This window comes from Podarcis raffonei, chromosome 13 (assembly GCF_027172205.1).
Source record: "Podarcis raffonei isolate rPodRaf1 chromosome 13, rPodRaf1.pri, whole genome shotgun sequence".
NCBI lineage: Eukaryota > Metazoa > Chordata > Lepidosauria > Squamata > Lacertidae > Podarcis > Podarcis raffonei.
In genome coordinates this window covers 26574502-26599596 of record NC_070614.1, presented here as the reverse complement: position 1 = coordinate 26599596, position 25095 = coordinate 26574502, and the positions used below count along the sequence as shown (strand labels likewise).

The window sequence follows — 25095 nt, the reverse complement described above, 5'->3', positions numbered from 1 at the left end:
TTGTTCCCCCTTAGGATATAATTATATGCCCTTTCTCTCTCCCTCTCAAAAAGAAAGGCAAGGCCTGTAGGCTTCTGAGGGCTGGCTGAAATGTTTGCACAGGCCTGCCGCGCCTGGGAAAAGAAAGAAAAAACCACGAGGCTTGCTTTTTCCTTCCTTTATTGTTGCGCATCCTTGCTAATTGCAGGACCACCCCAGCCGCAGAGCATGGCTCCCCATTGTGCCAAGGATTTCCTTAATCCTCTCCTCACTGCACTGCCTCCGCCGCTGCCGTCACTTGTCCAAGATTCCCTCCCCGCAAAGCAGCCCAGAATCGCTTTGATCTGAGCTTGACATCCAGGCCTGTGCCTCTCTGCTGGAGCCAGGAGGATTTCCCATGCCTCACCACTTCTTTCCCTCCCGGTGGCTCACAACACACATCACCGGTGAAAGAAGAGTGGCAGCTTCACCCATCTGAGCCAGAGAAGGCAAGCGACAATCTTTTTGCTGGATCAGGCCAGGGATGCATCTGGTCCAACTGCACCCTGGTCAGCTAATGTCCTTGGGATGCTCAGAAGCAGGGCATGATGGAGATAGTTGATTCGCTGCCCTCCCCATGGTCTAATAGGAGACAATGGGCCTTGGGGCATCCATTCCTCACCACTTTCCATCTAAGACTGCCGTGGCTTCCTGCCCTCTCTTGCTGTCTCCCTTTCCCTCTGTGGCATAAGCATCCATTTCTCATTTCCCAAACGCTTCCCTCTCTGCCTCTTACATGCACCTCTTCCTTCATCAGCATCAGAAACCACATAGCCTTGCCTGTTAAGCCTGCCCAAGTGACTTGGCCCTAAAAATCTAGATTAGTTTGCCTGTCCAAACATGCCTGTCTGTCTGTGGACAAAAGCCCAGCTTTGGTGAAGTTTCTGGAGGCAATTCTCAGTTGTTAGGGGCCGCCCGGCAGGTTGACTGTTAACATGCCTGCCATATTCCCCTTCCAGCTCTCCTACGAACTCATCATCCACCTCCTCTTTGCCCCTTTCCCCCCAGTCTGTCTGTTCATTATACCCAGGATAGCCTTTCCATTCACTGAGCTGTTTCCTTCTCTTCCTTTGGAGGTCTTTCCTTGAGATCCTTTTCTCCAGCAGAAGCTTTGCTGAACCACTTTATCTGCATCTTACCTACACAGTCACTTGACTCTCCCTGATCTCATGCTTGCTGCTTATTTGACCGTCTGTGACTGCTCCTCTCCCTACCCTGCAATCAGACTCGCATATAGGCTCTGCACACATTAATGGTTTAAACTGCAGTGAGGTCGTTTCTTCCCCCGTTGCTTTTCAAGTCGCATTTGCATGTTGCTGTACACACCAGAGAGGGGGCAGGGAATGTCTTCACCCCATGTGCGTTATTTGTTTGGTTTCCCCACGCCTGCAACCTCCACCCCTGCGCTCTTATTCATGAAGGGGTCACCCGGGCATGAACTGTCATCTGCACACAAGCAGTGACTGTCTCAGATGTACACACCTCAGTTTAACAGCAAAGCGAACGTGGCTTGCATTTTCAAATCAGGTGGAAGCTGGTTTGAGGGGGAAATGCACCAAGCGGCGGTATTTCTCAAGAAACTACATGATAGGTATGGATTGTGGCTAATGTCATGTGTACATTCAAGCACCAGCAGTGGGAGCGCAGTGGAGTATAAGAGTAAACTGTAACGTGCACACAGCCATAGATTGCAAGCCCTCTGGCACTCTGTTGGGGCTATGCAACTATTCAGGAGTAACAAAAAAGGGGTGTGTGCATGTGATTGCTCTCTGACTGTTATCCAGTCTATGGATGGAGAAATTAATTTAGTTTGCGTTTTAATGCGAAATTACCCAATTCACAGCTCTCAAACCAATGCACAAACTGAAATTTGCACCTCCCTGAATTTTGTGATGCAGTTCTCCAACCATCGCCAACACACACCCCTCCAGCAAAATGTATTAAAAAAACCAAGGATATATTAGGGGGAAATGTGCACCAAAATGTATCTGTTAATGAAAAAATGTGCAAAATGCAGAAAGGTGTATATTAGTTGAAGTACATACAGAAATGCATACAAATTTTCATGCAGACTTAAAAAAAAATGTTTGCAACCCGAGGCAGAAATGGGCCAAGCTGAATTTAAAACTGGGAAAATGCAGAAATGCAAGAGAAACTGAAACTGACAGGTTCACCTATCCCTAATCCAGCCACTGCTGTCTGTCTTCATCTTTTCCTGCTCCTTCTTGGACCCTGCCTAATGCTCAGCATTCGTCTCTAGGCTTCTGTGCCCTGGAGGCAGCTGGCAGCATGCTGTTCCTTGCAGTGAAGGGGGTGACTCTGTGACACTTACTCTTGCCTGCTAATCCCTCCCCTGTAGAGCAGTCTCGAGAGCCTGTTGGCTTGCTCTCCAATCTCTGAGCAGTTTCTCTGCCAGAGTTGGCTGGCCATTTCGGTGTCCTTTTGCTTATTAATCACACTGGGCTGGCATTGCTGAGCTAAGAAAGCCAATATCCAGGCCTGTCGCCCCTTTCTGTGATTTGCTGTCAGGCTTGCTGTTGCACTTGGCGAATCACTGTCCCAACCTCACGTCGCTCCTCCTGCTTCATCTGACTGGCCATCCTTCTTGCCGGGGATTTTACACATAAACCATCCCAGACCGTCAGATTCTGCTGACCTGGAACCCTGAATTCTGTCACGGGGATAAATAATTCCGAAATGTGGTAAAACATGGGGAAACTGCTGGATTGCACTGCTTTGTACAACCCATGTGACACAGTAGCTAAGAGACTGAGCTGTAAGTTAGGAATACAGTGGTACCTTGGATTAAGAACTTAATTCGTTCTGGAGGTCTGTTCCTAACCTGAAACTGTTCTTAACCTGAAGCACCACTTTAGCTAATGGGGCCTCCTGCTGCCACTGTGCCGCCGGCGTGCGTTTTCTGTTCTCATCCTGAAGCAAAGTTCTTAACCCGAGGTAATATTTCTGGGTTAGCGGAGTGCAACCTGAAGCGTCTGTAACCTGAAGCGTATGTAACCCGAGGTACCACTGTACCTTCCTTCTCTTGGCGGATCACTTCCTCAGGCTCATCCCATCCATCTGCTCCCTAAGGATAATAATACTGGCCTGCTCTACAGGGCTGACCACTTTAAAGCACTTTTTAAAATGCTAAGTGTTATTAACAGTACTCCTTTGTCATGTTGTGCTCATTTGCACAGACCGTTCCAGCAACAGGGTGTATGGTGGTATCTCTTCTTTTGCTCTGGTGGTTAAAATTTAAAGCTCCCAGCTGTGTCACAGGCTGAAGCCCAAAGGACCTCTGGACTTAGTCGCCAGTGGGGCCCAATCTATAAAACATTTGGGCTGCAGATTGCAGGAGCATTTACACTAACATTCCCAGAATTATTTTGGGTGGGTGGTGGGAATTGTGCTTGAATGTATTTAGCTAGAGTCACCCAGTGAACCCCAAGACTAAATGGGGATTTGAAATTGGTTGTCTCCTCTTCTCATCCAGTATTTAACAACCATACCACATTGGTTCTCGTGTTCAGAGCCCACATTCCTCTGACGAACATATACTGGAGGCAAACACAGACAATGGCTGTCTCCCACCATGCTGTCATGCTTGTGAAGGTCCTCAGATGATCTGGGTATGCATTGATTGCTAGACTTAGATGGCTCTTTCAGTCTGATTTACGGAATCAGATCAAATCACATGTCCTTGGGCACAATATGAAAATAAAATGAAGACGCTGGGCGAACCTTTCGGGCGATAATTTCCTCCATCATTTCACAGATGGAAATCAGGACAAGTCTGCTTGCGTCATTCCTGACTCTCACACCGTGGCTCACTGTGTGAGTCTGCAGTCCTCATGCCTCACACTCCCCCTCACCTCACTTGCTTTGTTAATTTACAATAGCCTGTCCTGTGCTGGTTTTAACGCAAAAAGGAAAGGGTTTCTTCTGGTTAAAGATATATTAGCAAAGCAAAAACAATATGCAGGCTATCAAATGTATTTAAATAAATGTGCAGAGTGGGCCTGCAGGAGTGAGAATGTTACACCCCTCCCCCCGTCCTCACCATTTTGGTCTCCCTCCAGTTCATGGAAGGCGAATGTTATGAGTTTGTGGGTGCCAGACTCCCCTAAATTTCTGGGTCCAATAGTTGATAGAATTTAATCAAGACTTGGGGGGTTGAACTGGATGCCAGACTCCTAATTCCTGGACCCAGCTTCTTGTGTTCAGGAGATCATCTGGGAGATGGGCCATTAAGACAACCAAGGAAAGGTAATGTGCCATTAAGAAAGCAAAGGCTCTGGGCCAAGTGGGTAGAGCCCCTCCATCATTTCAGAGTGAGTTAGGAAAAGAAAGCCAGGGTTGAGAGTTGGCTGTTATGTCACCTAGGAGACTAAAGGTTGCAGGCTGGAAAAGGCTGCGGGCAGAGCATGGTCATAGAATTAAAAAAGCATAGAATTTGATGTCTGCTTGAATCCAAGGTTGCACCTGTGGGAGAAACAAGATCCATTTGAGGTGCTGATGCTGTAAATCCCTCCATCGTAGGTTCAGGTTGTATACATGTGCAAATAAACTATATATCCTAAATACACCACAGTCTCTGCTGTGCCTCATTTCCAAGTGGAAACACAAACCCTGGGTAAGTGCCTGGAACCTTGCACCTGGAATCTAGCACCACTCGGAGACTGGGGTGGCATTCAACAGCAGCCTTTTGAAGCAGGAAGCCTTCCGTATCCGCCAAGGCTCCTCACGTTTTGGAACCTTGATTTTTCAGAATTCCTGAATGCATGGGGAGCTTTCAGGAGTGCAGAATGCTCCACACTTCAGAAGGTCACCTTCCACGGCTCCTTCCAGATGGCAATAATGTGGTAACATTGGGGAAGCCTCACAGAACAACCAATTAAGCAAAGGATGTGTGGTGGAATACACCCTAAAAACCAACCCCAGTCTGGAGGGCCCTAAAATCTTGTGAGGCCAAAAACAGCACAGGGGAGGTGCCAGTTTTATGGCTGCTCAGACCACCCTTTTGGAAAACCTCGACCTGCTTCCTGGTGCTGCCCTGTTGTTGCATCAGATAAGATTCCCTGTTTAAGATCTCCTCCTGTAGTATAAAACCCTTTCATTCTTTCCATTATTCTGCATGCAGCAAATACCGTATTGGCCTGAATATAAGCCACACTCCCCCCCCCCAATTCTGACCGTGAAAAGTTAAAGTGTGGCTTATATTCGCGACCTTACAAAAATTATCCAGTATGCAGCCAGGAGCGTGGGGCAAGGAGTGCCAGGCACGTGACAAAGTGGTGCTTGCCCTGCGCGTAGTCCCCTGTCCTCTCCCCCAAGGCCGAGAAGGGGGAAAGCAAGGAAGGGAGCAGCTTATATTTGGTTATTGTCTTTTCCCCCCTCCCCCCTCCCCCCATGACTTTTAAATGTGCAGCTTATATTTGGGTGTGGCTTATATTCGGGCCAATACGGTAGTGGGAAAGTGACAACTGGTAACCGCTAGAAAGATCCCATCTGGGTATGTTCATAAAGGGGAAAGTGCATGTCCATCTGAGAGCACTGGCTGCCTCTTTCCAAAAGCATATTCCTAATGTTAGGTCAATTATTCCCAAACACTGTGCTGCAAGATAACAGTTACTGTATCATGAAAAAAGCAAGAAAAATGAAAGGTTTGGTGTGTGTGTGTGTGTGTGTGTGTGTGTGTGTGTGTGTCACCCTCACCCACACCTGCTGCTGTATCACTGCATGATTTGCTGCTCTGGTCTCAATTATTTCCAACCAACCTCTGCTGTAAGTTGCTCATATTCTGCCCCATCTCTGCATCATGTATGGGGCCGGCTGTGCTGTTGGCCAGATTGAGGCAACTTGTTTTGAGTGTCATGAAAGGACAGCATTGTACTATACCAATAATAATGTCTTATTATTTTATTTTTACTGCCAATGAGAGCAAGAGGTCCTTGTGGACTTTTCTGCCTCAGTTTCCAAAATAACTTGGCTGGCCTTCAGTATTATGTACCCTAACATGGAGGTGGGGACACAAACAGCATTTGCTCCCCCCTCCCCACCCTCAAACAGCAAGATTCTTGGGCCTATCAGGTATGGTCAGATCATTCAACCAACTCACACCGAAGACTTTTCTAAGGGCTGCTTATTCTTACTACTTTTTCACCACCTGAAAGTAAGCTCATGAGGGTACAGTAGAGAAGGGTGCCTCCAATTATAATTCAGAAATGAATTAAGCATTGGTTTTCAGTTTGGGAGATGGTACACTTGGCTATCTGCGAGTCTGACTTCTTCCTTCCCAGCAACTAGTAAGAATGAGCAAATGTGACAATATCGGTTTCTAATTTTTTCAAGTCAAGTTCAGTTCTCCTCATTTCCACATCACTATGCAATATTTTTTTAAGTCCTCGTGAAATTTCATTAGCAGTGTGAATTTCTCCTGACATACTAATTTTTGTATGCAATTTGGCCTTACATGCATGTTTTTGCAAAGCAGTTTTCCCAAATGCAATCCATTTCTCTATGCTTATTTTCACTAATGCGTGCATCGTTGTGCGCGCGTTACCTTTCTGGAGAAACGCCCTGCAAAATTTGGAGAAGCAAGATTTTCAAAGAACCGCTGTGTTTTGGTTTGTGTATAGTTTTGGAAAGAGCAAGCCGGGTGGATTCGCCTTTAAACGCAAAAACTGAATCAAATTCCTCTCCCAGCAACAAGTCAGTTTGGCTGCTACATTGGTGCTTAGCTGGAGCTGACTAGGCTGAAGTGGGCATCAGCGATGGGGCATTCCCTTCTCTGTTGCTAATCTGCACCCTGGCCAGTTTGGCCTGGATTCTTGCCTCGCTCAGGCTTTTATCATCCTTTCTGGGATACTGTCTGGTGCAGTGGAGGCAGGGATCTCTTTCCCAGCGTCACTCTCCATGGACTGTTTCTCCCTTTCCAATTAATTAAGGCTTAGCTCAGTAGCAGGCAGTGAGCCAGCTTGGCAAGCCCACTGGATTGCAGAGTTTGTGATCAGCTCTGCTGAATGAATGGTGTTTAGCCGTGGCCAGCGCTTGCCTGAGACCTTCTGCCCTTCCTGGGGAAGATGCTGGACCCCTCTCCACACTGGTGAGCAAAACTGAAAACACCTTTTAGTGGTGTGATGACTATGTCTCCAGCCAAAAGGCCCTTGTGTGCACTGTAGCAGTGGGGTGCTGGTTCACAATATCTCCTTTTTATTAAACTGCGGTAACTATGCATTGCCCCCACCCCATGAAGAATCTCTATCCTTATGATCACTTACAGAATCAACTCTTTAGAAGATGTCCTCAAGCTCTCTTGGCAGGAGTTAATTAGCGGCAGCATGGGTGACATAATTGCCATAATTCGTTTTTCTAGTGTTTCTCAGCCTACTGAAAGTGTTATTTAATGTATTCTATTTCTTAACGTGTGTGTGTGTGTGTGTGTGTGTGTGTGTGCATGTAACCTCTGACAACCTCTGCTGCAGAAGGAATATTAATAGCAGAAATCTAAATTATTAAGAACACCTTTTGTTATCTCCTGAGTAGCACACCAGCTGATTGCCACACACACAGTATAAACACATATCAATGGCCAGTTCAGAAAGCAATTATCTTGTGGCCAGGTGGACATAGACTTCTGTGTGTGCTGACAATGTGCATAGCTGCAGTGCTTGCAAAATCTTCCCTGAGCTAACTGGGTGCTGCATTTGATGCGCACAATATTGTGTGTGTGTGCACGACATCATGCACATTGCGTGTGCGCATGATGACAGTTGCATCGGCCAACCAGGCCTCCTCCCTATGCAACGTTCACATGCCAGGCTGTGCTGGTTGGCCTGGGACAACATCCCACCAGGCCTCCTCTGTCCCCTTCAAGATTGGGGTAGGTGGGCTAGCCCCATCCCAGTGGACATGCGGGGATTTAGAGGCCTCAGTCCCATAGAGTTGGTATGCCTGCTTCTAAATACCAGTTACTGGAAATCACAGAAGGGCAGAGTACTCTCCTGCTCGATTCCTGCTTGTGGGCATCCCATAGCCATCTGGTTGGCCACTGTGACAACAGGATGCTGAACTAGGTGGACCACTGGCCTGATCCAGCAGGCCCTTACGTTCTCATGACTTTTCCCCACTGGAAATGCACTGGAAATGCACACGCGCTAGAACAGTACAATATTTTTCACTAGTAGAAAATTAAGGAGCTGCTACTTATTGAAGAAGGGACATGGGTGGCGCTGTGGGTTAAACCACAGAGCCTAGGGCTTGCCAATCAGAAGGTCGGCGTTTGAATGGGGTGAGCTCCCGTTGCTCGGTTCCTGCTCCTGCCAACCTAGCAGTTCGAAAGCACAAAGTAGATAAATAGGTACTGCTCTGGCGGGAAGGTAAATGGTGTTTCTGTGCGCTGCTCTGGTTCGCCAGAAGCAGCTTAGTCATGCTGGCCACATGACCCGGAAACTGTACGCTGGCTCTCTCAGCCAATAAAGCGAGATGAGCGCCGCAACCCCAGAGTCGGCCACAACTGGACTTAATGGTCAGGGGTCCTTTTACCTTTACCTTTACTTGTTGAAGAGGAGCTGTCAGTGAAATTCTGGATGTCTGGACATTTTGAAGAGCCCCAAATGGGGCCAAAAGGTGAGTCAACTCTGTAGATAGATAGACCACAGTATGGCAGGGAAGAAGGCTAGCACCCTGTTTTCTGCCTTTGGGTGCATCCAGGCAGAATTTCGTTTCTGAAGTTTCCTTACCTGATGATGTCTGGAAATCTAGCGGAATCTAGTGGAGGTTTAACACTTTATTTCTTTGTTAATCACTTCCAGAAAAAAACAAAAACAAAATCCATGTCAAACCCTGTTAGCCTGGAAAATCCATAGGGATTTTCCGCTATGATTTTCCCACCATTTACATGGATCACAAAATTTGGACGATAAAATTCGGGGCGGTATCCTGGTGTACAGTTCTTTCCTGACATGGGTGAATCCTGGGGGAACAGAAGCACTCATGTGCATGAAGGGTGGTGAAACGCCCAGCGACGCCTGCTGCTATGTCATGCCCGGTTTGAGTGAAATTTAGTGTGACGTGGCAGTAGATAGATATATAAAAAGGCACAGTTCCATAATGAAACCGGTACCGCAGTGTAAATGCAACGTTAGAAATTGTGACAGATTAGAACCAGGCATGCTAGCACAATAACCTCCTAGTCTGAATACATCCTTACTTAGCACAGTGATTAATCCAGCCCACCCTGAGGCATTCTGCTCCTGATATAGAAGCTTGTGTACGTTTTAACGGTTTATTTAGGGGGTGTCAGCCTCGGATTAGAACCCTGTCGCTAGCAAAGGCACAGCACAAAGGTGGCTAATTAACTTCCTCTTCTTCTTCCTCTCCCTCTCCCTCTCTCCTAGTCAGACAGTTTTGATTGTCTGGGAGCCTAGCTCTGAAGATCCCGCTGTCTTTTGATGTCTGGCTGATGCAAGGGATTAACATGCTGGCCTCCTTTCTCTGTCTCTTCCCTGCCCCCAATATACTGAAGTGAATCCAATAGGATTTTCTTGCTCATGAGGGCTATGCTAAATTTGCCAGGAAGCAATAAGTTCACACTACTCCCTTTCCCGTTGTGTGTGTGTGTGTGTGGTGCTGTGCAGAGGAGGTAGAGATATGGACAAATTAAAACACATACTTTAGCCCAAGCAGTAGCCATAATCAGGTGGTGTTGTCGGGAGAAAGATGCACAAGAGCAAACATCCCAGGTGTCTCTGACTGGAACCTCTTCTTTCTATTTGCGTAATTTCTTTAAGCAACCCATAGTTTAATGGTAGGGAATATGTTTTGCATATACCGTATTTTTTGCAGCATAACACTCACTTTTTTCCTCCTAAAAAGTAAGGGGAAATGTCTGTGCGTGTTATGGAGGGAAAGCCTACGGGTGGCATGCCTACGGATTTTCCTCCTCTAAAAACTACGTGCGTGTTATGGTCGGGTGCGTGTTATAGAGCGAAAAATACGGTAACTTGACATCGCATGTACACACACAGACACACACACAAAATCTCCAGTAGGAGAGCTGAGAAACAACTTGGAGGACAAAACAGAAGGGATAGAAAGGTTATACACTGTTGTCTATTCCTCTTCTCTTCCCTGGGAATATATAGGGCAGTGGTGGGGAAACATTTTCAACTTGAGGGCCTCATTCCCTCATGGGTAACCCTCCACATGTGGCCTTGGCCAGAGGCAAAAAATGGGTGGAGCAACAGATGCAACTCTTGCCTGTGTATTCCAGCAGCCAGGCACAAGCCAGAGGTGTCTGCACACCTACACCAGTCTCTCCATCCAGACAAGCAAGAGATAATATCATAGTGTGAAGTCACATTCCAGCCAGGCAGAAGCACGTAAGGGTGCAAAGCTGTGCCGGTGAGGATGTGTGTCCTGAGGATCAGATAGAGAGGCTTAGAGGCTGCATTTGGTCTCTGGGCCTGAGGTTCTACACCCCTGGTGTAGAGAAACAAAAGCATACCCTCCAACATTTCTCCAATGAAAACCAGGACGTCTTATTCCATCGTCATCATAATTTTATTACTTATACCCCGCCCATCTGATTGGGTTGCCCCAGCCACTCTGGGCGACTTCCAACATATATAAAAACATAATAAAACATAATCATTACAAAAATCTTCCCTATACAGGGCTACCTTCAGATGTCTTCTAAACGTTGTACAGTGGTACCTCAGATTACATACGCTTCAGGTTACATACGCTTCAGATTACAGACTCCGCTAACCCTGAAAGAGTGCTTCAGGTTAAGAACTTTGCTTCAGGATGAGAACAGAAATTGTGCTCTGGCGACGCGGCAGCAGCAGGAGGCCCCATTAGCTAAAGTGGTGCTTCAGGTTAAGAACAGTTTCAGGTTAAGAACGGACCTCCGGAATGAATTAAGTACTTAACCCGGGGTACCACTGTATAGTCACTTATCTCCTTGGCTTGTCCATTGCATAACACCATACCCTTCAACATTTCTCTGATGAAAATAGGGACGTCCTAAGGAAAAGAGGGACATTCCGGGATCAAATCAGAAACAAGGATGGCTTCTATAAATCTGGGACTGTCCCTGGAAAATAGGTACACTTTGGGGCGGGGGGTCTGCAAAAGGTGTGATGTGACCTAAACCTCATCTAGGCTTTAGGAACTTTGTTCTCCGAGGTAACATTCTCTCCAGCCCCTGATAAAACTATGTTTTCAGTTTTTAAACCTAAAAAGGACCTCATTTGAATGTCTGTTACCTCCTACACTCCATCTTCAGTCTCTTACTAGATGCAAACATGGATGGTTTGAACACAAGCCAAAAAACCCTACCTTCTCACTTTCAGCTTCATCATGCATCTAGCTGGATGAAGAATTCTGGAGAGCTCACAAGCTTGCATATGGTTTTCTAATGTTTTGGTTGGCCATTATACGGACAGTGAGAGAAGACTCAGGACGGTTTCTGATACAGGGGAGAGAAACAGACTGAGGAAAACATGAGGAATCAGACTCTTTTCAGGCTCAACGGCTAGATGCTTTGGTTCTGATTAGCATCTTGCTGATACATTAGCCAAGCTGTAAGATAATAGCTTTCAAAATTAGTGGAGCAAATGTTCTGGGAAGAAGCTGAACAATTGTTAAGAGAACTCTGCTGCTTAATTGTTATCAGATCTTTCCCCCTCAGGCATTTTAAGGAAGAGGCAGCTTAGGAGGCCTTATTACTTTTCTGTTTTACAACAAAAATCAGTTGGTTTTAGGTGGAGGTGAGGGGTAGTTATTATATACCGTATTTTTCGCCCTATAGGACGCACTTTTTCCCCTCCAAAAATGAAGGGGAAATGTGTGTGCATCCTATGGGGCGAATGCAGGCTTTCGCTGAAGCCTGGAGAGCGAGAGGGGTCAGTGTGCACTGACCCCTCTTCCTCTCCAGGCTTCGCGCAGCTCTCTGCAAGCTGTGGGAGCCCACGCCGGGCTCCCACGGCTTGCGGAGAGTTGCCTGCATGCTGAAGCCTGGGCGCGCTGAGCCCCGTGCCTGGGGGGGAAATAAATTTTTTCCCCTTTATTTCCCCCCCCCCAAAAAAACTAGGTGCGCCTTATGGGACGGTGCGTCCTATAGGGCGAAAAATACGGTAGGTGGAGGAGCTTTGATTTTTAGTCTCCTTGTGGGAGGGATATGTAGACTTAATATTAACAGAAGAATTTTAGGAATAGATGGTTAGGGAGGTCTTCTGGTCTTTGGCGGATTGATTTGCAGACTTGTTCCTTGTCAAAGGTCCCTGGTTCACTTATTCCCTGGCATCTCTGGGTAGGGTTGGGAGAGACCCCTGTCAGAAACCCTGGGAAGCCACTACAAGGCAGTGTGGACATTACTAATCTTCATCAACACCTGGAGCCAAAAGGTTCCCCACACCTGCCCTAACAGTTGCGCTCTTTGATACCCTCACGTGAAATACACAGGAGCTGATTCTGGTTCATTCCATGCTGCCTTACATAGACACAATTTTGCCACATGTTCAGAGACAACCTGTTCCAGGTGTGAGATGGGACATTAGGAATAGTTTCCGGGTCTGGGTCACACCACAGCGCACTACTTTTCTGACGGTGTGAAGAAAGAGCTAACAGGAAAGTGGGAAGAGATTCCATTTCCCTCCTCCGTATTTGAGATGAAGGTTTTGCAACGCTGCCTTACCCTGAAAGCCTTCTCTGTCCCCAGTGCTGGGATACAGGAGGCGGGTCCTTTGTAACCAGTTGGATTGGGCCTTGTTATAAACTCCTTGTGACCATGCTTATCTGCCTACGTGCCCTATCCCGTTACATCACTGAAAAGGAAGGGTGGACCGAATTATTTGTCAGTGCTGTCGCCTTGCACTCTCAGGGTGGGACAGCAGTATAATCCCTCTCTTTTCTTCCTTGTCTTTTCTCAGACCTGCTGCTAGATGACATCGTCCTCACCCACTCGCTGTTCCTGCCCACAGAGCAGTTCCTGCACCAGCTGCACCAGCAATATCCTTTCTGCATGATGTTTTGGAACGTCCCATAATGGTCGAAGGGTTGGGGGAAGAAGTGGGGGTGGGGGAGGAATGCATGCCATTCTGACACATTTTCCTGCAGGAGAAACTCTGTTCGGGTCACCTCATATTTCTCGTTCTTGTTGCATAGAACCCTGTGGCTTCTGCAGTTCCACAGGTTTTATTTATTAGTTTTCTTATTTAAGAAAGGTTCATACCTCGCATTTCACTGTGTGTCTCAAAGCAGCTTACAGAAGAAGAAACAAAACGTGCAAAATGTACAGCACAGATTTTTACATCAAAAAAATAGAAAACAGAGCAATGTTATATAGCGCAAAGGCCTTCTGAAATGAAACCATCTGCAATGTAACACTGATGGTGCCTGCCAGTTTTCTAATGGGAGAGAGTGGGCAGAATGTGCTAATGCAGAAATTTGGCTTTGGAGAACAAATTTAACCTCTTGAGAGTGTGAATTCTTATTGTTGTTGTGCAAAATCACCCTTTCGGTTCCAAGCAGCACGTTATAGCAAGACGTGTGGGGGAACCGCTGATCCACGTGTTTTCCAGTGTGTTCTTGGTAATATGTTGTAGAAAGAAAATATATGATGTCACAGCATCTCTTCACTTCCTGCTTCACTTTATTGGCCGCTGCTTGAAGGAAGCAAGGAAATACTAGCATAATGACATCACATGGGGAGATGTGCGTTGATGATGCCCACCAGTCCCCACTCACCTGCGCTTTGGGTCTTACCCTAAGCAGTCTTAACAGTATTGCTATGAGGATAACATTAGATGATACAGTCCTAGTTTATTTTCCCATGTATGTGTCCTTGAACTTTTTGGAGTTTTGGTGGTCATGGTGATGGGAACCATACACCTAATAATAACCTTATGAAGAAATCTGCTCAATCCCACATCATTTGCCAGGCAGATTAAATCTCAGCCTCTAGTGTGTTGCATTTTGGGGTCTGCCGATCAATCTTCCGCATGTTTACTCTGAACTAAGTTCCTCTTCCTTAGGGTGTATAGGATTGCAGCCTTAATCTCTCTCCTTTAGCCTCATCTGTCAACTTCTCTTGTCACACAGGGCTCTCGAGAGAATAAGATAACATTACACAGCTCTGAAAAAATAAACAACCTGGGTGGACTTTGTTAATTTCAGCCAACAGGTAGCAATTAAGCTGCTCCTCCCTGTTAACAGCTCCCACCACCATCACAAATTCTGGTATTGATAGACTGAAGGGGGTGTGGATGTGGGTGTGCGGAATGTGACCTTCTCTGGTTCTGTGAGTTTCTGGTGATGATATACACACAAACATATAACACTGCATTAAAAAATCAGCCCTGGTTTTTTGCATTTCCTTAGGAGCGAATTGTACATGACATTTTGTCTACTCTTATCAGCCATCTCAGTTACCCCTATTTGTTTGTTTCCCATCTCATCCCTGCAACCACAAAATCTCGAAACTTGCTTTCTTTTCCCCCCTCGTGGGGACAGTTGAACTTAAATAAACTGGGATTTTCAGGCTACGTAGCTTGCAGGGACAGCCATTGTTGCTTTCATTTGCATTTCTCTCTCTTTCTTCCAAAGAGCTCGGATAGTTTACATGGCGCTAGTTCCCATTTTTGTCTTTCCTCACAACAACCCTCTGAGGTAGGTTAGGCTAATGGAAAGTGATTGGGCCCAGGGTCAGGTGGTGAGCTGGATGTCTTGGGTGGGGATCTGAACGCAGGTCTCCTGGTTCACGTTTGAAATGTGAACCACCACACCACTGACATTCTCCATATTCTGAATTCTGCACCAAAAGATACCAAAGTCCACAGCCTCCTGGATGGCTGAGGGATATGCAAACTATATCCATTAATGGAGAATGGGGTTGTTGGCCCGTTAGTGATCTTTGCAGTTTCTGTGATCTGTACTTGCCATCTTGCTATCTGGACCCAGAATCAACCCACCCCATTCCAAACCTCATCACTTCAACTGTTCTCCTTTCTTCCAACCACTCCCTTCTGTGGCCGCAGCCCTGATATTTTCCCTTGACTTCCATGTGGTCACCTTCATGACAGCGTCGACAATCCCATCACCACCATGTTGGAAGGAAGGCGAAGCCATGCACCGAAAGCGAGCAGTTTTGGTTATTTTGCTTCACTTCCTCGAGACGTACAAGGGGATCTTGCAGGAGGAGGAGAAAGCAGGCAAAGTTATCAAGGTACACCACGACACCCCTAACCCTACTCTCATTAGAACGAGAAACTTGTTAAGAAAAGAATAGCAACAGATTGCAAAGTATTAGTCCAGCCACAGTCTCCCGCCCCAATGTCATTTTGCCTTACTTGGTGGCAAATAGTCATAGATCCAGGGGGGCCAAAATAGAAGGTACCCCCTCCTTTTATATCCGAGCATGATGGCTCAGGCCACTTTCTCTTTTCTCCTAGGACCTGTATCTGCTCATTATGAAGGACTCCTCCCTCTATCACAAACTGGAAGATGAAATTTTAAAGCTTCATCAGCTTGTGGAGACAGTTGAACTCAAGTAAGGAGAGAGCAGGGAGTTGGAATATGGAATGCAGAATTTCTCCTGCATGGGGAAACCTCTCAGGCTGCTTTTCCTAAGTGCATTATGTTGCCGGTACTGCATTCACAAGAACGGGTTTCATATAACCTCCTCCACATCTTGGCAAAACAATTGTTGTGGAGGTTCGCCTGCACAAACTTTGCCGCTTTCCACAGTTGCCATGTTCCTCTGTCACTGCATCTTCCTGGGCAGACCACTGTTTTTCATTTGTGCATTTGCTGGGCAAAGTTTCAACAAGATAGCTCAGGTTAAATAAGCCCCAGGACTCTAGGAATTCAAACTTCTGTGTCAGTAGTTGTTCTCCTCATGCAATCACAATCCCTCTCCATATGGAGGAGCTACATGCATACAGTGGCACCCAAGTAGAACGTTTGAACATGGTGTTTGGTGGTGTGCAGGGCCAGATCCCTCCTGTGCAGTCCTGCGACACACACACCTACACACTTTCTTTCTTTGCTTAGAGGGGATGATATGAACTTCCCCAAAGGTTGCAAACTAAGAGGTCATCTCCTTGGAAGTAGAAATCAAGGAGGACCATGCTCTTAACCACTATGCTATACCTAGTTCTGAATAGTGGAAGCTTTCATAAAGCTGAGGTCACCGGAATCCTTGTTACTTTGCAACCCAAACAACCTACTTAGACCTTACATGGTACTGATGTATATAAGAACATAGAAAGCTTAGGGTTTTTCCATATTTACCTTTCGCCCTGTGCTTTCCAGGTCCAGGAGACAACTCTTGGGGTATATGTTTAGACTCTTCTAATAGTGGCCAGCTGTCTAATGGTGGGTTGTTACAAGCAGCAGCCTACTCTCACAACCATCTCCCTGGCCAAACTGCCTCTGAAATCCCTAAATCATGATTGGGGAACCTGTGGCCCTTCAGATGTTGTGGGACTCCCAACTCCTATCAGCCTTAGCCAGCATGGCCCAGTGGTTGGGGATGATGGGAGTCAAGCCACATCTGCAGGACCCCTGGCTCCCTGCCTCTGCCCTGAATGCTCCTTAGAAACTGCATTCAGAAATTCAGACTCCTTAACCCCTCACAGAATGGCACGGATGCCCTGCTCCTCTGAAAATTTCCCACATTGTGGCCCATGTTGCTTGCCCCTTTTCTAGCTTCTAAATCTTGCCTTCTTGGCCGCAGGGTGACTGAAGAAAGCCATCCCCCCAGCAAGCAAGTCAAACCCCTTTTCAGGCATTTCCGGCGCATAGATTCCTGCCTCCAGACACGGGTTGCTTTCCGTGGCTCAGATGAAAGTGAGTATTAAAGGAGATGAGGGCGTTGGTGACGGTCATGTTGGGGTTCCCGCTTGGATTGTCTTTAAAAGGGCTGATGAGTGCAGCTGCAGACATGGTTCTGCAATTCCACCCATAAATCCTCCTCATCAAATTACAACCATAGGAAGCTTTGGCAGCACACAAATAATAGAACAAAATCACTTCAAAAGCTTGAGTGAAAAGGTAAACCTTTACCTGGTGCTTAAAGCACCAGGTGGACCTCACTGGGGAGAGCCTTCCACAGACTAGGAGCCGCAGCTGGGAATGCTCCCCCTGCTGATATCACCCTCCAAGTGTCCCTCAGAGGAGGGGGCTGGAGAAGAGCCTCTGGGAAGCCCCTCAAGGTTGTGAAGATGAGTCGACAGAGGGGATAGAATCCCACAGCGACAGTAGGCCAAATCCCTTCCTTATTGCAGGATGATTGTTATTTTTAGTTTTTCCCAGACTGAGTGTATATGTTCACCATGGCTGTCCTTTGCTGGCTGCGGATTCCAACCCCCAACCTCTCGGCTCTGTTTCTTTCTAGTCTTCTGCCGTGTTTACATGCCAGACCACTCATATGTCACCATCCGCAGCCGCCTCTCGGCCTCCGTGCAGGACATCCTCGCTTCGGTGACTGAGAAGCTCCAGTACTCGGATGAGCAGCCCACCCGGGAGGAGGCTCTCATCCTGGTGGCAGTAGCATCCTCAGGAGGTAACTCCCGAGAGCTGAGGTGGGGGACAAGGCAAGAATGGCAGAGTGACAATTCCCAGAGGGTTTTAACAATCAGTCCCTCTTCCCAGGGAACTCTGGGAATTGTAGCTCTGGGAAGGGAATACGGGTCTCCTTACAACCCTCCGCATTCTTAACAACCTATAGCTTCCCAAATTTTTTAGGAGGAGCTATGGTTGTTTAAAACGGTATCATAATGCTTTTAAATGTATGTGTGAATGTGGCTGTAGTCCAACAATATCAGAAGGGGCCATGGGTTTCTGGCCCTCTGCCCTAATAGAATCCTGGCCACATTGCACTGTGAGCAAATGCCCTATTTCCATATGCCTCAAAGAAGTGATCTACATGCCAGAGCAGAAGGGGTGTTTTGGGGTGTGGGGGAGCAAGAATCCCTGTCCAGTTTGAACTTGAGGAAAAACCCTACTAGACCCTGAACAAATATATATATATATAACATTTCCACAATATAAATGATAATACATGTCTGTTTTGAGATATGTTCCTGCTGTTGCTCCAGATTGTTCAGGAACTCTTTCTTTCCTTGCTTTTTGCCAGAGAAATCTGTGCTACAGCCCAATGAAGAGTGTGTTTTCACTACGCTGGGGATAAACAGCCATCTCTTTGCCTGCACTAAGGAGAGTTTCCCATCACTGGTGAGTGAGCTCCTTTCTTCCCCTCTGCTCTGCTCCTCCCTCGGCTGGCAGGGACTTTTTGTCATGCGGGTGCTGTGTTTCTTGGTGTAAGCAGTAGTGTAGAGGTAAATTTTGATGTGCAGGAGCTCTTCATGACAGCTCCTATAGCAGTATATTGTGTAATACCCAATTTATCAGGCTCAGCTGACAGTCATAGAGCATGTTAGGGATGCAGGCGGCACTTTGGTCAAAGCCACTGAGTCTCTTGGGCTTGCCGATCAGCAGGTCGGTGGTTCAAATCCTTGCGACGGGGTGAGCTCTGTTGCTCTGTCCCAGCTCCTACCAACCTAGTAGTTTGAAAGCACATCAGTGCAAGTAGATAAATAGGTACCGCTTCATGGGAAGGTGAACGGTGTTTCCATGCACTCTGCTTTCTGTCACAGTGTTCCATTTCACCAGAAGCGGTTTAGTCATGCTGGCAACATGACCCCGGAAAGCTGTCTGCGGACAAATGCCAGCTACCTTGGCCTGAAAGCGAGATGAGCACCGCAACCCCATAGTTGCCTTTGACTGGACTTAACCGTCCAGGGGTCTTGTTAGCTAGCAAAGGGTGGTATATTGATAGTATGTTGGAATTTGGCTGAGGAGACCTGGGTTGACATCCCTGATCAGCCAGTTGGCATGACTACGGTCCTATGCATAATTACCCTGAGAGTAAGCGCCATTGAACTCAGGGCCGTGTACTTCTAATTGCATAGATTCAGCTTGTAGAACACATTGAGCTTTAATGAAAGGCCTTCAGCCAGCTGAAATGCAGCCTTTAGATTCTAATTAGCAGTGCAAACAACCCTGCAAAGAAGTGTTACCATTAAATTGCCAGTGTGAAGTAGGAACCCTATCAAGGAAAAGGGGGGAAAGTGTTCAATCTCTGCTTGATTATTTATCTGCACTTCCTCTGTCCTAAACCATCACTAGTAAAACCTGAAAGCCTTGTTATCAACTCATTCACTTTCCAGAACAAGGAGGTCCCCTCAATCACCCTGGTGGGATCTGGTAGGCAACATTGCCTCTCTTGCACTGAAAAAGGTTCCCAGCCCCTGCCCCACTGTGAGCTTCTGTGCCTCTGTGGGATCAGGGAGCTGCAGTTGCCAGAAAGACTCCCCCCCACCCCTTGTGCTCTAAAAACACCCAGGTTTTCTTCTTGGTTCTAACACATACATTGGAATCTCTCTCCCTGCTCTCCACAAACTCGGCCTTTCCCCCAGGTCCCTCTCCCTGAGGAAATCCAGGTGTCGCCAGGTGACACGGAGATCCATCGAGTTGAAGCTGAGGACGTGGCGAATCACCTCACAGCCTTCCATTGGGAATTGTTCCGCTGTGTCCATGAGGTAACAAAAATGAATTTGCCCCATAGCTGGTGAGCACGGAGGAAACTGGGTGAGGGAGTTGGACTGGGAATCTGAAAATGTTGCAACTTAAGAAGGATGTGCATGGCCTTCAGAAGTGATTGGCAGCTAGGTTAGGGGCCAATAGTACAGGCTGGATGCCCTAATTCAGGGGGTGAAGAGTTTGTTTCAGCGTGAGGGCCACATTCCTTCATGGGCAACCTTTGAGCGGCAGTCACATGACAATGTTGGGCAGGGCAGAGGCCAAAATGGGTGGAGCAACAGTTGTGAGCCTTACCTTGGTTCAGCAAAAGAGCCACGCACAAGGCAAAGGCACTTGAGGAAAGTGCAGAGCAGGGCTGGTGATGGGTGTGGCTTGGGGAAGAGTCCTAAGGGCCAGATAGAGAGGCTGTCAGCCCCTGGGTTCCCTGTCCCTGCCCTAATAAGGTGGTGCCTTCACATTCAGAGCAGCCGCAGATGAAGGATCAAACTTCACGGGATATTAATCGCATGGTTTGCCCTCAAGTGCACGATTCAGGAGACAATTAGCATGTCAGGGAAAGGGATAGGTGTCTCCTTGGCAGCTAGCTTTCTATGTGGAGGGAATTCCACTGTTGCCCCATCCCAAGGAGCATTCAGTCATGGGAGCCCCTCACCCCTCTGAAGTGGTGAAGCCCAGAGACATGGTTTGATCATCTCAATCTGAACTAGGTCCTCAATTCTATTATTCTTATGTTCCCTCTGTGTAATCTCTCCTCTGCCCCTTCTCCATCCTTGATATATATAAAGAGGACTGAAGTATAAAGCCACTCCTTTTAACCGGATAGCTGGTGTTGTGGTTGCAAGGCAGGGACACTCAATGTGTTCCCCTGCCCAGTGAGGCTGAACTACAATTCCTGTGACCTTTGACTACTGGCAGTGCTGGCTAAAACTGATGCAAATTGTAGCCCAGTATTATATTTTTTGGGGAGGGGGGGTCACCACATTGGCTACCCCGCTGTGTAGAGTGAGGCGTCTTTTCCCTTCAGGCCAGGGGGGGGGCTACAGGCACGCAGGCTACTAACCTCTGCTCTGGCATCCTTGTTTGTAGCTGGAATTCGTGGACTACGTGTTCCATGGGGAACGTGGTCGGCGGGAGACAGCCAACCTAGAGCTGCTGCTGCAGCGCTGCAGTGAAGTTCAGCACTGGGTGGCCACGGAGGTGCTGCTGTGCGAGTCGCTGGGGAAGCGGGCCCACCTGCTCAAGAAGTTCATCAAGGTGGCCGCCGTGTAAGTGCCGCATCTTAACCCCTTTCTGTCTGGGGCCAGGGTAGAGACATGCAAAGACCAAGCCTTTGGTGACTGTTTGAAGACTTTGCACAACCTGAACAGCTTCTCTTCTTTCCCACAATGCATTCTGAAATCTCCCCCACCCCTGTTTTCCCAATTAACATTGGTGTCACTAAGTTACGGAGTTGCGTAAGAAGCTCTGCATGTTAGAAATGTTGCTCAGGTGCACCTTTGGCTTTCTGAGATTTGAGTAGGAGCTGTCCACACATTTTCCAGCATCGCAAGGACTAGGAACTTGACTAAATCTGAAAGCTGAGATTCTGCACCTGCTGCGCTTTTTCTGCACTCCTACAGAATTGCATCCCACACTCAGCCTCAAGTTTACAAAGTAGTCGCCTCTGTCCAACAGAGTTCCTGCAGCTACTCCAAAATCTGAGAAAACAGGGTTGCAATGGTTTTGGTGAAATTTGCTTTGTCGCCTCTTGGACATGTAACTGGCTCTCCATGCAGTAAGAGACACAATTTGAGAAGTCTCTTAAGTGGCCGCTACATAGCATGTATTAATTTGAATCCCCTCTCTGAGATTGTGTGCCTTACTTGCATGGGGTGCCAGTTTCAGTTCTGTCCAAAGTGGAGGCTGTTCTGATAGGGCAAAAGGGGCACTGTGTCATCAACCTCAGTCTGCTTTAAACCAATCCCTGCCTTCCCTACCTTCTTTCTTAGAACCAGTCCAGTGGGTGACACTGCTTGGCCGCTTCTTCCTTAGTCCCAGTGTTGCCCTTGTAGAACTCAGCAGAGAGGAGGGTGGGGACAACGCTAGAATTAGTTGGCTCTGCCTACTGTCAGTCTGCCTACTGTCTTCCTCCTCACCAATCCCAATGGCCACCACTGCCTGTGCAGTAATTTGGGCTAAATATAGTTGGGTTTACCAGCTTAAATCTTTCCCCTAAGAATGGACGATCATGTTTTATTGAGCAAAAGTGCCCCACACACCAGTAGAATAAGTTACCTTCAAAGAAGCCTTCAAATTCTGTTTGCCACCCCTTTTTCTATTCTAAGGGCTGCATGATAGGCAGAGAGCCAGCACAGGGGGCATTTCCAGGCACAGAGAGGCAACAGTGGGAGGAAATCCACTTGCTGAATTCCTGCCTATTCCACCGCTGCTCAAAGCATTGGAACCCTACCAAGAAAAAGGTGTCAAATCCTACTCAGAAGAATTGGAGCTATCTGAACCCACAATCATCTACCCACTGCTTCCAAGTCATCACCATAGTTTTGGTAGTGGCAGCGGCATCAAATGACTGAGGTGGTTTTGGCAGCAGCAGTGAATAAGCAAGCGGCCAACATTGAGAGCAGGTTGGAGTGCTCTGGGAATGCGGAGAGGCACTCCAATCTCCTCCGATGTTTCCCAAGGGCTGCTGAAACACTGGAGAGGATCAGAGTGGACCTTCCTGCTTTCAGGGTGTTCCCACCAGTCAGCCATGGTGGTGGCTTTTCTCAGCTTTGCTACAGAACTTGCCACCCAACCCACCATAATTGCAGTAGTGGCGGCTTGCTCAGGGCCACTGTGTCTGTGTGGTGAGTGTGGATGTGTCTATATGGGGAGGGTGTGTTATGCATGTTCGCATTTGTAGTGCATGTGTCTGTATGTGTGGTAGCCATGCCCACCACTTGGACATGGCCCTCAGAAAGTTAGGGAGCTGTCAGTGCAATCCTTGGGTTGAAAAGGTTAGCCACCCCTGCTTTAATTAGCAATAGCTTCCTTTGCCTCACTACTTCCTGCTTAGCACACTGGTGAATTGCCCCTTCATTTCCCCAGTGTCAGTCCTGTTCCTCGTGTGGGTGGGTTAATTCCTGAGTTTCTCTTACCTTTTGTAACAAAGCAAATGATGGCCATGAAAATATGACTGTAATTAACCTATTTATCAGCAGATATGCATAGGAACGGATTGATTAAGGGGAATTAATCAGTAATAGCTTGGCTGCACTCAAGAGGAAGCAAACTGGAAGCAGAAACTGCACAAAGGAAGCTTCTAATTAAAGCTGTAGGGTGTTTTTGCTGAACAGGATTTAACTTCTGAGTAAATGGTATAGAAATATATTGATCTGGGGGGTCTGGCTTTGTCCTGTTATATTAAGGAGCCTATTGAACCTCCATTTTCATTCTGTTTCCAGGCGATTGCAGAAAAGTAATGCCTCAGCATTACTCAAGTCCCTTGTCTGTCAAACTGCTTATAACTAGGGCTGGGCAAAAATTGTGTTTGGAATTGATAATGAAGCATAAAGTTCATTTGCATGGGCTTGGTTTGCAAAGTTGTAATCTGAAACCTTTGAGGAAAATAAATCCATGGAGAAGGAAATGTTTTATTAAGATGTGCAATTGTTTGCAAAGAGGCTATAAGGAGCTTCCTTATTCTGAGTCAGACTACCAAAGTGCAGTGCCAGAAATCCGTGGGAGACAGGGCTGAACAAGAATTTCACTGGATGAAGACTGGGGTGGGGCTTCAGTGCCCTGCAAAATAGAGGGAAATTGCAGAATAAGTTGTGCAAATGTACTTAATTTATGTAATTTTTACATGTTGTAGAATTCAGAATTTTAATTTTTGTTTGTTTGCTCCGCACAAAGTGCACATGGCCCCAACCATGCTAAAAGTGTACTGTACCTCCTCAGGGTAAAGGTAAAGGGACCCCTGACCATGACCCCTGACCATTAAGTCCAGTTGCGAACGACTCTGGGGTTGCGGCGCTCATCTCGCTTTACTGGCCAAGGGAGCCAGCGTTTGTCTGCAGACAGCTTCCGGGTCATGTGGCCAGCATGACTAAGCCGCTTCTGGCGAACCAGAGCAGTGCACGGAAACACCATTTACCTTCCCGCCGGAGTGGTACCTATTTATCTACTTGCACTTTGATGTGCTTTCAAACTGCTAGGTTGGCAGGAGCTGGGACTGAACAATGGGAGCTCACCCCGTCACGGGGATTCAAACCTCCAACCTTCTGATTGGCAAGCCCTAGGCTCTGTGGTTTAGACCACAGCGCCACCCGCGCCCCAAAGTGCACCCGCACCTCCTCAGGGTGGTGCCTGTCAAAACAGAGATCTGAGCATGGTGGCATTTGGCGATTAATAAATAAATAAATCTCAAGACTCTTCTTCTAACTGTATTCCAGTGCGGGATTATTGCTCTATCCCAAGTGTTTTGAAAACACATTGGCTGCACTAGCACAGAACACTAATCTATGGTTTGCTTCCCCATGACTTGTTCAACAAACCACAGATTTCACAGATAAGCAAACAAGCCATGCCTTGCTTCTCTAAAGCTTGGCTTGCTTCCCAGTTGCTTTTGCCTTGTGCCTCTGTAGCTTGGTGAGTGTATTGGGTGTGGAGTGGGGGTGGGGAAGTAGCCAAACAAACCATAGTTAAGCATAGTTTGTTAGGGGTCAGACATGCCAAACCATGGTAATGACATCATGGTTTGTAAGCCAACCACAAATAATGTGGATGGCTTCACATTATGGCTTGTAGCCAGAAATACAAGCCATGGTTAGGCTGCTGGATTGATTTAAAACATTCGGACAAGCCATACTTCAGCTAAGCACACTGTGGCTTTGTGTTATGTATGAACCTTTATGGGTAGCCGTTTCCTAGTCACTCTTTCCCACCGAAAGGAAGGAAAGAAAGACGAAAGAGAGAGGGAAACTGAAAGATGTTGGGGAAAGGGGGTGGGTTAAGAGTTTAGTATGGGGGAGAAACCATGAGGCAGTGAAGCCAATGGTCTGCAGATGCAGGGAAGAGATAGTGTGGGGCTTCATGAGTGGAGACTACAGGCGACCACCTTCCCGTGTTCCATGTAGTCAGCTTTTGGTCATCTTCCAATTCTGTGAATTCACCCTGAAATATTCATGTCTGCAGATGCCCAATGTCTTTACACTACAAAATTGCTGCTGCTTTCCCCTGCCTTCCCATGTTTGCTCTGGTCTTGTTGTGTTCAGCTGCTGCTGGGAATCCCTGTCTGCCTTTCCCCCGCATGCTCAGGCTGCCTCCCGCCTCCCTGGGCGCTAGTGGCTGGTGAAGTCACAACCTTGACACCATCACCCAGAGTGACTCTAACAACCCACGACAGCTGTATTATTGCTTCGGCTTCCTTCTCAGCTTGCTTTCTGCATTGAGGAGTGGGGAAAGGAGGCCAGAAAGGCTGGAGGCTGGAAT

The 25095-nt window shown here is 47.3% G+C and overlaps 1 protein-coding gene across 2 annotated transcripts in view; it reads left to right on the top strand.

Annotated features, from left to right (window-relative positions):
• The window catches only part of RAPGEFL1 (Rap guanine nucleotide exchange factor like 1), a 69661-nt gene that overhangs the window by 25254 nt on the left and 19312 nt on the right, over positions 1-25095 (top strand). For both annotated transcript variants that reach the window (XM_053363414.1, XM_053363413.1), the window contains 8 exons: positions 12954-13032; positions 15094-15247; positions 15474-15571; positions 16760-16872; positions 17420-17587; positions 18161-18258; positions 19503-19625; positions 20713-20891. In XM_053363414.1, the coding sequence (XP_053219389.1) occupies positions 15098-15247; positions 15474-15571; positions 16760-16872; positions 17420-17587; positions 18161-18258; positions 19503-19625; positions 20713-20891 (929 nt within the window). In that variant the 5' untranslated portion in view covers positions 12954-13032; positions 15094-15097. The remainder of the gene's footprint in view (positions 1-12953; positions 13033-15093; positions 15248-15473; positions 15572-16759; positions 16873-17419; positions 17588-18160; positions 18259-19502; positions 19626-20712; positions 20892-25095) is intronic.